The 11,805-nt window shown below is 50.2% G+C and overlaps 1 protein-coding gene and 1 long non-coding RNA gene across 9 annotated transcripts; both read left to right on the forward strand.

The window, feature by feature from the left end:
- The first annotated feature begins 3,194 nt into the window (after window positions 1-3,194).
- Window positions 3,195-4,858, forward strand: LOC119290649 (galactinol synthase 2-like). Its single transcript, XM_037569275.1, has 4 exons — window positions 3,195-3,616; window positions 3,719-4,042; window positions 4,134-4,268; window positions 4,356-4,858. The coding sequence occupies exons 1-4, from the start codon at window positions 3,290-3,292 to the stop codon at window positions 4,578-4,580; spliced, it is 1,011 nt and encodes a 336-aa protein (XP_037425172.1). The 5' UTR covers window positions 3,195-3,289; the 3' UTR covers window positions 4,581-4,858.
- Window positions 4,859-6,057: 1,199 nt separating this feature from the next.
- Window positions 6,058-9,707, forward strand: LOC119290650. Of its 8 annotated transcripts, none has more exons than XR_005141936.1 (7): window positions 6,058-6,191; window positions 6,261-6,669; window positions 6,979-7,292; window positions 7,421-7,519; window positions 8,189-8,255; window positions 8,684-8,923; window positions 9,432-9,707. It is a non-coding gene; the product is annotated as an uncharacterized LOC119290650 (long non-coding RNA). The 8 variants fall into 8 exon arrangements; XR_005141940.1 differs by lacking the exon at window positions 6,058-6,191 and having other exon boundaries at window positions 6,198-6,669; window positions 8,684-8,798; window positions 8,883-8,923; XR_005141942.1 differs by lacking the exon at window positions 6,058-6,191 and having other exon boundaries at window positions 6,198-6,669; window positions 8,684-8,795; window positions 8,883-8,923.
- Window positions 9,708-11,805: the final 2,098 nt, after the last annotated feature.

The raw sequence follows: 11,805 nt of genomic DNA on the forward strand, positions 1-11,805 counted from the left end.
GTCTTCGGATGTCTTCTTCGGGTTACTAGACATGTATCCGGTCCGGCGATGCGCCATATTTCGGCTCCACCCACTTGATATATCGACCCATCCTGAGTGCGGGGTACGAGGCAGAATAGCCTCTTCCATAGCTCGAAATGAGCTTCGCAGCCCATAAATAGCTCACAGAAGGCAACGTAGCCCGTGATGTGTAAAATGGAGGCGGGGGTGAAGTTATGCAGATGGAGGCCATAAAACACCAGGAGCCCGCGGAGGAACGGATGGATTGGAAATCCAAGTCCCCTCAGCAAGTAAGGGACAAGGCATACCCGCTCCCCCTTGGACGGGTTGGGCAAACTCTCCTCTTGCTCCCCGCCATTATAAGTGGCTAGTCCGGCTCGGACGGGTACCATGTATGCAGGTGGGAGAAACCCCTGTGTTTGCAACTCTACCAATTGGCTATGGGGAACGAAACACTTCTCCCAATCGCCTGGCTTAGTGCTACGGGAGCGAGAGGAGGAGCCGCGACGGCCGACCATGATGGTATGGATTTTTCCGGGCGCGCTCTGATGGATACTCGCTGGGAGGAGATGGTGTGATTTGGATCTGAGGATCCCCGTCTCTTTAAATAGACGATTTACTAACATGGTCAGGGTGGCAAATGTAAAAACGCCCCGACTTCCCGCATTCACGTGGAGACAGTCATTATTAAAGCACAGAAGCCAAGGAGTGCTACATTAATGGGAAGCCGGACACTGCTTGTTACAACAGGTACTCTGGAGAATTTGGAGAAGAACCCGCCTTGCAATGACGAAGACAATCTGCGCGTCGGACTCATCGTCATTGATGCCTGGTTCAGGGGCTACTGAGGGAGTCCTGGATTAGGGGGTCCTCGGACAGCCGGACTATATACTTTGGCCGGACTGTTGGACTATGGAGATACAAGATTGAAGACTTCGTCCCGTGTCCGGGTGGTACTCTTCTTTGCGTGGAAGGCAAGCTTGGCAATTCGGATATGTAGATCTCCTTCTCTGTAACCGACTCTGCGTAACTCTAGCCCCCTCCCCGGTGTCTATATAAACTGGAGGGTTTAGTCCGTAGGACAAGAACAATCATAATCATAGGCTAGCTTCTAGGGTTTAACCTTTACGATCTCGTGGTAGATCAACTCTTGTAATATTCATATCATCAAGATCAATCAAGCAGGAAGTAGGGTATTACCTCCATCGAGAGGGCCCGAACCTGGGTAAACATCGTGTCCCCCGCCTCCTGTTACCATTAGCCTTAGACGCATAGTTCGGCACCCCCTATTCGAGATCCGCCGGTTTTGACACCGACAGCTCCCGCCCTCCGGGGGCCATGGAGGCCAAGGACCAGAGGGGAACCCTCTCCCCATGTAGAGGAGACGCCAAGTAAGAAGAAGGAGGGGGATGGGGCCTTTCCCCCTGTCTCCCGGCGGCGTGAGAACAACACTGGGGGAACCATCGTGATGGCTATCTGCTCCAACGCCGCCATCATCAACAACTTTAACGGTCTCCGTGTTTCTCCGTCTTTGTGCAGCGGTGTGTACTCTGTCACCTCGCTGTAATCCCACTTGAACATGGTGTCCTATGACCCTAGAGGGAGGTTGGTAGGAGTTAACCATCGCATGCCCCTGGTCCGAACATCATTCCGGGACGCCTCGCCGCCATCATTACGGGGTGTGGCTTGCCTCTCGCGGCGACGCAACGGAGGCGGTGGATGGGGGTGCTTCCCGCCGGCGGCAACCGGTGGATCTCGAGGGGGACGGATCCGCCCCGCCGCCACCATCTCGTGCTGTGCCCTCCGGCGGCGGCGCAGCGGGAGCGAACGAACGAAGGAGCTTCCTCGCGGCGGCGGAGGGCGACGACGCGGGGGGTGTACCTCAATCGCTCACTCGTGAGTCATGTCACGATCGTATACCTCGACAAAACTACGCCAGAGCCCACCCTGGACGTCCGCCATCTCTTGTTGACCGCTTCTTCCATTCATTAGGTGTTAAAATGGCATCCGACGGCAGGCAATACGTCCGGCGAGATCGGACGGCAGGCGATACGTCCGACTCCTAAGTCCTACTGCTACCGTTCAGCCAGCCACCTGCTGGAATACGGCACAAAGTTCGGGAATCCTCCTGGCCTCTCGTCCAAGTCTGATCGCTCATGTTTCTGGGCTCCTGCGTGGCAGCAAGAGACAGGTCACACAGGAGCTTCGTGATAAATTTTTGCTGCGTGATGAGTAAAAGACTCAAACAGAAACAGTAGATACATCTATCAGTTACGATGGGCAGTAGGGCACAGTGTCCACTTCAGAAAACGACCGGAAAACTACGGAGAACCTTTTGGTCCCGCGCACGTGTTACACTTTAGGTTTGTTCAGCAACAGCGATGGTATATGATGCATATTTTAGTCCTCCACACGGACTCTCACGGTACGTAGTACGATCAATATGAGCACGAGCTTTGGTACAGTAGAAATGTGTGTAATTTTTCCCATTGGTTCCTAGGAACTCTAGACTAGAAGAAGGAAGGACGACGTAAAACTTGATAATCTGAAAGATTCTAGTGAAAAATAATTGATAAAGGAAAGATTATAGTAATCAAATAAGGAAAGGAAGGGATCTATTCATGAAAATGGGAGGGGAATGATTCACCATTATTTTAGTGGTATCAAGAACATAAGTATAGCATATTTGTTTCTCATTCAAGTTCAGATGTCAGTGGGATCTAAGGTAGGACGTCGGGGAGATGAATGTCCATTGATCCGGCGACAGGAATATCCACCCAAGAAAGTAAACTCCAGTTAAAACGGATCTTCAATTGCCTTCAACCTTTGCCTTTTGCATAATTTTGACTAATCGGCAACGATCACTCCAGAGATTGTGCGATGGTTGCCATGTACGTACGCAACTAAACACAATCACAAGAGCAGTTAGCGCCGTGCCATGGAGAGGGGACGAAAGAGCGCTCTCGCATTCTGTACACTTCTCGCGCCTTCCTGCTGCCGCTACCGAAACTGCCCCCGCGAGAAGCTTCCGTCCACGGCGCCCGGCCGTCCGATCTACAATCTCCGCCAGGCGTACGCGCCCGATCGCACAGGCCATGCTCCCTGACCGACGACGTGGGGAGGAGCCTGGCGTTATCCAGTGGACCATTCCGCCCTGCGTTTCCTTATTTATAGCCTCGCCACCCACCGTGAAACACCCATCAGAAATCCCAAGCCAAAAACCACTCTAAATCCGACGCAAAAACTCGAGCCCGAACCAAGAAAGCTTCCTCCCCGAGACGAGATCAAGATGGCTCCCGAGCTGGCCGGCAAGATGACCGCCAAGGCCGCCGTGGCGGCGGCGAAGCCCGCGACGAAGGCGTACGTGACGTTCCTGGCGGGGGCGGGGGACTACTGGATGGGCGTGGTGGGGCTTGCCAAGGGCCTGCGCAAGGTTGGCTCGGCCTACCCGCTGGTGGTGGCCGTGCTGCCCGACGTGCCCGAGCTCCACCGCAAGATCCTCCTCTCCCAGGGCTGCATCGTCCGCGAGATCGCCCCCGTGTACCCGCCCGAGAACCAGACCCAGTTTGCCATGGCGTACTACGTCATCAACTACTCCAAGCTCCGCATCTGGGAGGTAAATTACCGTACCACCTCTGCATGTCTCGCTAACGTTTGTCAGTGTGTGTGGTAGTAGTAATGGTGTGCTGATATGTTCTTGATTTGGTTTTGAGCACAGTTTGTGGAGTACGAGAGGATGGTGTACCTCGACGCCGACATCCAGGTGTTCGACAACATCGACGAGCTGTTTGATCTGCCCAAGGGCCACTTCTACGCCGTCATGGACTGCTTCTGCGAGAAGACGTGGAGCCACACCCCGCAGTACCAGATCGGCTACTGCCAGCAGTGTCCCGAAAAGGTGACGTGGCCGGCCGCCGAGATGGGCCCGCCGCCGGCGCTCTACTTCAACGCCGGCATGTTCGTGCACGAGCCCAGCATGGCCACCGCCAAGGCGCTCCTTGACACCCTCCGCGTGACGCCGACCACCCCATTCGCGGAGCAGGTAAGCCGATAATGATTTTGTTTCGAGTCTCCAGATTTAGCAGTGATAACGGCGTTCGTGCTCACCATGTTCTTGCTCCCTTAATCTGCAGGATTTCCTCAACATGTTCTTCAGGGAGCAGTACAAGCCGATCCCGCTGGTCTACAACCTTGTGCTGGCGATGCTGTGGAGGCACCCGGAGAACGTGCAGCTGGAGAAGGTCAAGGTGGTGCACTACTGCGCTGCGGTAAGGGGACCCCTCTTCTCGGCCGGTGGTATGAATTCCGTTGGGTTTCTGATTATGGCTTGCATTCTTACGGATGGATGGTCGCAGGGATCGAAGCCATGGAGGTTCACGGGCAAAGAGGAGAACATGGACAGGGAGGACATCAGGATCCTCGTCAGGAACTGGTGGGATATCTACAACGACGAGAGCCTCGATTTCAAGGGCCTGGCCGCCGACGCCGACGAGCTCGAGGCGGCAGCCAAGAAGCCGCTCCGCGCGGCGCTTGCGGAAGCCGGCACCGTCAAGTACGTCACCGCGCCCTCGGCTGCGTAATCCCCGGTCGCATAGCTCCGGCCCGTGCCACTGTGGTCATCAAAGCAGGAAGCCGGGCACCTATAAGCATTTGCATTTTGGTATTTTTGCGTCTGTTCGGTTCCAAGTTAGCAGTATATCATTTCAAGTTTAAGATAGGAGGTTTGATCGAAACAGTCTACGTATGTGAATACCCTCAGCCCCTTTGTGAAGCAGAGTGCTGTCTCGTCCTGTATGAAAGAATTATGTGTGAATCAATAGGAAGCTGCAAAAATTATGGCATATAATTTTCTCGTCAACTTCTCTCTCACTTACGTTTGTCAGCTCTGCTTTCCTTGTCGTTCTGTCTCTAAAAGGACGAAATGCGTCATTCTCGGGGAGACAAAAAAAATGCTGCGATGCGTGATACATGGGCAATCCTTCTCCCTGACCATCTTCACGTTTCTTGATGATTCTAATAATGAATGTTTTTAACGGAGCTTCATATGATTTATGACGTACGGCTATGTACGTCGGCCCAGCGGCAACCCCAACTCGGAAGAGCCAGGTCCCGTTTTTCTCCTATCTACTACTAGCAGCCTGGCATACTATTCTAGTATGCGGTCCCTTTGCTCAAAGGGTCCCGTCAGTGTCTTGATTGTGTGGATTTCGTGCTCGCTCCGGGGCCGCTGTGCCCAGGACGTGCTCCACCGGTGGGGGCTCCAAGTGCTGTCCAAGTGTCGATCTCATGACTGGCCGGTGAAATGGCAGAGGGAAATTTCGTCGGTGAAATGGTAGTCTGTCGACCTTACTACTATTTTAGTAGGAACTTAGGGCATGTACAATGGTTGATAAAACAGTTTTATCTTAAGTCTTGCATGTAATTTAGAGATGACAAAAAAGTATGTCTACAATGGGTTATATCTTAACCTTATCTTCAATAGCTAGTCATTCCTTAAAACATGGTGAGACAAATTGTACTAAGAGATCATCTCTTGTCTTATCTTAAATAAGAGAAGACAAACCTTTTTTTGTGAGTTCTCTCTCCTCCACCTCATCATTAATCCTACGTGGCACTCCTAAGATAGCACCATTGTACGTGCCCTTAACAAATCCACGTACCCTATCCGATGCAGCTGCGAAATGTGAGCTCAGACAGCGAGCGCCGATTGCTTGCTCTGCCGTCGTGTTACTGCCCTGGATTACGTAGTGTATTTTTACAGTCGGACATGGCCGGTGCTGAAAACTACGGTTTGACTCTCGTTTCGTTGCGAAACTGCCAGGGAACCGTCAGTTGACTGGACTCGGCCGACTCCATGACGTTTCCGCACAAGAGACGCGCACGTAGCATCATGGTACCCTCGTAAAGCCGTTCAGTTAAATTGCTCGATGTGGAGCATGTCAGAGCAACTAGGTCCAGTACAAGTGATATTAACTGCACATGAAGTCCCTTTCTGTTCCTGGTGATACATCTAATCTAACATATAAAGCCTCCTAGACTCCTAGTCACAACCGATGCCTCGAGCGCACCGCACCACGCGAGGAAAAAAACCACCGCATCGCCCCGCGCGTGAAAAAAAAACAGCCAGGACGCAGCGCACCACGCGAGGAAAAAACCACCGCACCACGCGAGGGACGCGCTCGACGGCCGTGGTGAGCCCCGTGCCCGTCCTCTTTCTCCTCCATCCCCGTTCCCTCATCTAACCTTAAATCTCGCCCCAGCCGTCTCTTTCCTCCCCGCGCCGCCTGCCCCGGATCTGGAGGAAGAGGAGGGAGGCAGGATCTGGAGGAGGAAGAGGAGATCCGGGCGTCCCGGCGGTGGCTCGACCGATGCGAGGTGACGACGAGCTAATGAGTGCCTCTTCGACTCCTTCCTCCGTCCTCGCCGCTGCCGCCGCTCCGACTCCTCTCTCCGTGCTCGCCGCCGCTGCCGCCTCTATTTACGTCCATCGGGATGACGCCGCAGCTCCGTCTGACCGACCCTCATGGAGGCGGTGCTGCCGGCCATCGTTCTCAACCTGAGCTTGCCGCCCCCCTGCTTCTGGTGACTAGCAGCTAAAGGAAGGAGAGGGGAGCTCGACGGACTGCGTCTCATACAGACCCACACGCCCCCTGACTTCGACAAGACCAGGTGATCTTATTTCCTTCCCCTTTTCACAGTGGTCCAGGCAGAGATGGTACAGTGGAGAAGGCAGATCATGTTTGAGCAGACCAACCTTTCTTTCTATAGAAATTTCCCCCCATATTTATTGTATATCAATAGGAGAGAAATGATGTTGTAGTGAAGTTTTCAGTGTTGTGTATGTCTGGTCTGTAGGAATGATGGTCGAGAAAATGGTCCAGACAGAGATAGACTAACATAGTTCTAGATGCTCATACAATTTCAGTGTTGTGTATATGTGGTTGCAGTGCAGTTTTGTTGATCTACATGCATTTTCAGCATTATAGTATTGACCCCTTGTCCGCCCCGGGTGCGGAGGCGAGCTTCCCGGCGACGGTGGCACTGGCTTGAGGCGGGGGAGCGGCTGATGCAGGGTTGGATCGAGGCATGGGAGCGGCGGATGCGGGCGTCGACCTGCGAAGAGGCGAGAGGAGCGGTGGTTGCGGCGTTGAGCTGCGAAGAGGTGCCGCTCGGGCGCGAGACCACAGAGGCGGGAGCGGCTGCTTCGGGCCCCGGCCGTCTCATTCACCGATGACGGCCTCCTCGGCCTCAACATCAAGGGCCGCCTTCTCGCAGAGAAGAACTTCAAGCTGGTACAGTAGAATCACTGCCCATTCCCCCAACCATCAGCATTTGCCTTCATGGCCATAACCATCTTGATTTTGTATTACCTGTACCTAAACCTGAACCTTGTCGTTCCTCTGTTCCTGCCTGCCTGCAGAAGAGGAAGAGCGGCGCCGTCGAGTTCGCCTAGACCATACTCGACTTCAGAAAGGGCCAAGACGTCAGGATCAAGGCCGGATACGAGCTCTATCGCAAGGTACGACGCAGGCTACACACATTTGTTCTGTTGGTTAAGCCGGCTCGTTCCCTTCCCTTCATGCAATGCGTGCAAGACCCATTGCCGTCGAATATACATGTGTCTCTGCTGCATTTATCTACAGAAATAACATGCTAAATTCTATTGCAAATATATTATTCTGACATGGGTCTACTGGGATTCATTTGCTGCTTCTGTTTTGATTGTTCCCACTAAGATCACCAGCGCTTGTGCCTGAATTTCTATCAGTCAGCAGCAACAAACCCTTGTACCAGCACTAAATATTATATGTCCAATTGTCCATGCAGTGGGAAAGTGCAGGCCAGTTTCTCTTTTGTAAAACAAAAAGGTTCAGAGCAGCACACACTTGCTCCTCACCAGTCACATTCGCTCAAGAAACCTTAGCACATATCAGTACATTGGTCCGATTACTTCTGGCACAATATCAGAACATTGGCCAGTTTGTCTTAAAGCAAAAAAAAGTATTGTGAATTTGATACCCATTTTTTTCTCTAGCTGGGAACTAAAATGTTCTCTAAGTAGTGAGTGGTAGTCTGTATGAAGATTCTTCTCTCAGTCATCTAGGTTCCATATCCAGTTATTTATTGTTAATACTTAATACTCTGATGTTGTTGTACATCATTTCTAATCTTTGTATTTATACTGAAGGTACAAAGCTGAAATGCTTGATGATGCGCCTCGTATATTCGAGGCTGTTTTCCAGTGTACCCTTGAGGTAGGAATTACAACCTTGTTTGATTGTTCGGTCTGGCCAGATGATTACTAAAAATTTCGAAGATTATCCTGAGCCCGCCTCAAGTTTTTTTTTCTTTACTTCATGCTATTGGCACCCATTGCTTCAAAGCTTTAATTCAGCTTTCCAGACAGGTTTATGATGACTTTTTTAATTGCTACTATCAGCTCATGTTATCTATTAATACAGAAACCCAAATTACTTCTCTTGAATTTGATCATTGGACTATTTGTTTCAGCAATTGAAGCTTGTGATGTATTCGATTAACTAAGTATGCTTCCTGCTATTTTTTTACACTATTGTTAATGCCAAACTGTTGTCATGACTTACTGGTGAAATTTAGAAGTGATATATTTGCACATATATACGGGTATTTAACTTAACATGATCTGCATGTTCTGAATCTGCAGTTCTGCACTATGCTCTACTGGATGTCGCCTAAGCAGAGGATGCGGCAGTCTCGGCCACATTTGGTTTTCCTAAGCTAATGTGGGGTTTCTTTCCCTTATATTCTTGCAAGATGTGGTAATATCTTTCATGCCGTCTCCTGTTCGATGAAATGCCTGTGAGCTGAAACATTTTGCATTGCATGTTTCTCTGGCTGTGCAGGTTCTTTGTTGGTTCGTTCGACCATGCCGTTAACCAACAAGGTTAGGTCTACTCAGATTGCCTTGGGTTATTACTTCTTGATAATATAGGCCGTGAACTCCTGCATTTGTGCGGCTAGGTTGCCTGTCTATGTGTTTCGGGGTTCACCTTATTATGCTTGTCGTGCTTTGTATGGGTTTTCCTTCAGATCTTGTTAGAAAAAAAATGTGTTATTGATTACTTATGCTTGTCTTGGTGGTTTTCTTCCTGGGTGATTGTGTGCTCATATGCCATTGGTCGATATCCATGTTTACAGAGGATGCCCACTTTTCTTAATTTCATACCGATTCTTAATAGTCTTGCAATGCCTGCTCGGGTTAGTTCTTTAAATGAGTAGAGATAATAAATGTATGGGGGTTCCGATATCAAATGTACCACCTGGTTATTGTTTACCCAACTAATACGTGCTGCTTGGTGATAAAGGAAAAACAGCTAGAAAAATAATTAATAAAGTGTACCATCTGCTTATTGTTTTATACACAGTCGCTTGATTCTTTTGTTCCTCTATAGGCCTCTGATCATGTCTGCAGTGTGCGGCTAGGTTGTTCGTCCGTCTGGGTCATAGGTTCTTTCCTTCCTGCCAACGGTGGGTACAAGACTCGAGCGGTTAACGGGCAAGCACTATATGCACCATTCATCTATGCTAATATAGCATGTTTTGTAAAGCCAATGTATGCTATCACCAAGTGATCTGAATATTTTCTTTCAAGCATCAAGCTTTCGTGTAATGGAATATAAGTATTTTAAGTTGATTCTAAATCAATCTCATACACATGCTTTGAATGCTGGCTCGCTCTCGCTTTTTGCGTCATGGTCAAACATGCAGCGATGACTTTGTTTAATATTTATCACTTCATAGCGTCTATATGTGACTATCTACTTTCTTTGCTAATAACATTGTAAATAATTAATCGTAAGCTTCTTAGAACATTACGTATCATCACTAAGCATCTATCTACCAGCAATAAATACTTATTTTCATATGTTTCAATATGTGCCCGAATAATATTAATGTACATTCTTTCAATACATGGCTTACTCTCGGCCTTTGCGCCATTGGCGCAACTGGCGCAACTGGTCATCTAGTGGATATAACTACCGACTAGCACGCCTTACGCATAATTTTCTTACGAAAGAAATTGAAGAGCATTGATAGAACAGCACCTACGTTGGTCCATCGGCAACCGCACACAGTCGTGTGGCAGTGGACCGACTGTCGTCGCGCGTGTGCAGTACACACGTGAGATACACAGGAGCGAGGGCAACTCCAACGTGCAACCACAAATGGTCCGACCGCGCTCGTTCAGGATAAACAGACAGAACAGACGGCTCAACATGCAGTAGCAAACAAACTGATGTCCATTTTCGATCCGCTTTCAACCCATTTCCAGCCCAACTTTAGACCGCGTTTGCGGGCAAATGGACGTGCGGCGGGCGGGCTGGGCATGTGCTCTTGTCCTCCCTGACCAGCCCGTCGGTGGCACAAACGCCCCTTGTTGTCTTTCCTTGTCGTCTTTCTACCCCCCGCCATTGCTGTCGTCACCCCGTTCCCGGGCGCGTTGCTTTCCACCAAGGCCGTTCGGAACACGACCACGCCATGCCATAGCCGTCCCACGCCCGTGATCTGGAAAGCTTTTTGCCGGCGTTCGTGGTTCCTTGTTGCCGGTGGAAGAGAAGCTACTGTCGTCGACACCGCCCATCGACCCCAACAACTTTCGGTAGGCGCTGCATTGCCGCAGGGCGCTCACCACCACCACCGACCCTAATCCTTGCTTTGTTGCCTACAAGGGGAGCTGAACGTACATTTCGCTGCCATGTCTCAACCATGATCGCAAGGTGTTCAACGCTTTGCTCACAAGGTACAATGGACGGTGGGGATGAATATTTCTTTCACAACTTCATTTGCTCATCAGACGATTCGTCCCCAGATAATGAAGAGCTTATGGTCGCTGCATTGGTCGTCCATGACCACATTAGTAGGAAGCGGCTGTGGTTCAGGGAATCAATCACCGGCCATGCTCCGACCTTGAATCACAATAGGGATAAAGGCCACACCCTTCTCTATGCCGGTTACTTTGAGAATGTCGCACTCTTCAAACCACAACAATTTCATCGCCGATCCAGAATGAGGAGACATGTGTTCAATTCGTATTCGGGAGGGAGTGGTAGGATATGACCCATACTTTGAGTGCGCAAAGAGGATGCCCTTGTATCTTGGGTTCTCTTCTTACCAGAGATGCACTGTGGCTATCCACATACTTGCATATGGAATTCCTGGTGACCTTGTGGATGAGTATGTGTGTATGAGTGAGTCCACATGTCTCCTCTCAGTGTATAGTTTCTGCAAGGCCGTGGTGGCAGTGTTCGCCCTCGAGTACCCGAGAGAGCCGACTGCCGTTGATACAGAGAGGTTGTTGGTGATCAATGGTGACAAGGGCTTTCCGGGCATGCTTGGTAGTATAGATTGTATGCACTCGAAGTGAAAGAACTGTCCATTTGCTTGGCAGGGGCAGTACAAGGGGCATGTGAAAGGTGTCACTGTCATACTTGCAGCTGTGGCTTCACGAGATTTGTGGATATGGCATTCTTTCTTCGACATGGCTGGTTCTTACAAAGATAACAATGTGCTTCAGCATTCTTCAGTGTTTGCAAGGCTCTTTACCACTCCCCAGAGGTCAATTTTGAGATCAATAGCCACCGTTACACCAAGGGATATTACCTAGCCGATGGTATCTATTCTTAGTGGTCAACTCTTGTGAAGACCATACCCAATCCGCAAGGAGAAAAGAGATAGAGGTTTTCCCAATTGCAGGAGAGTGTTAGGAAGGATGTGGAGTGTGCTTTTGGTGTGCTTCAATCTCGATGGGGTATCGTTCAAAACCCT

Source organism: Triticum dicoccoides, chromosome 4B (genome assembly GCF_002162155.2).
Source record: "Triticum dicoccoides isolate Atlit2015 ecotype Zavitan chromosome 4B, WEW_v2.0, whole genome shotgun sequence".
NCBI classification, from domain to species: domain Eukaryota; kingdom Viridiplantae; phylum Streptophyta; class Magnoliopsida; order Poales; family Poaceae; genus Triticum; species Triticum dicoccoides.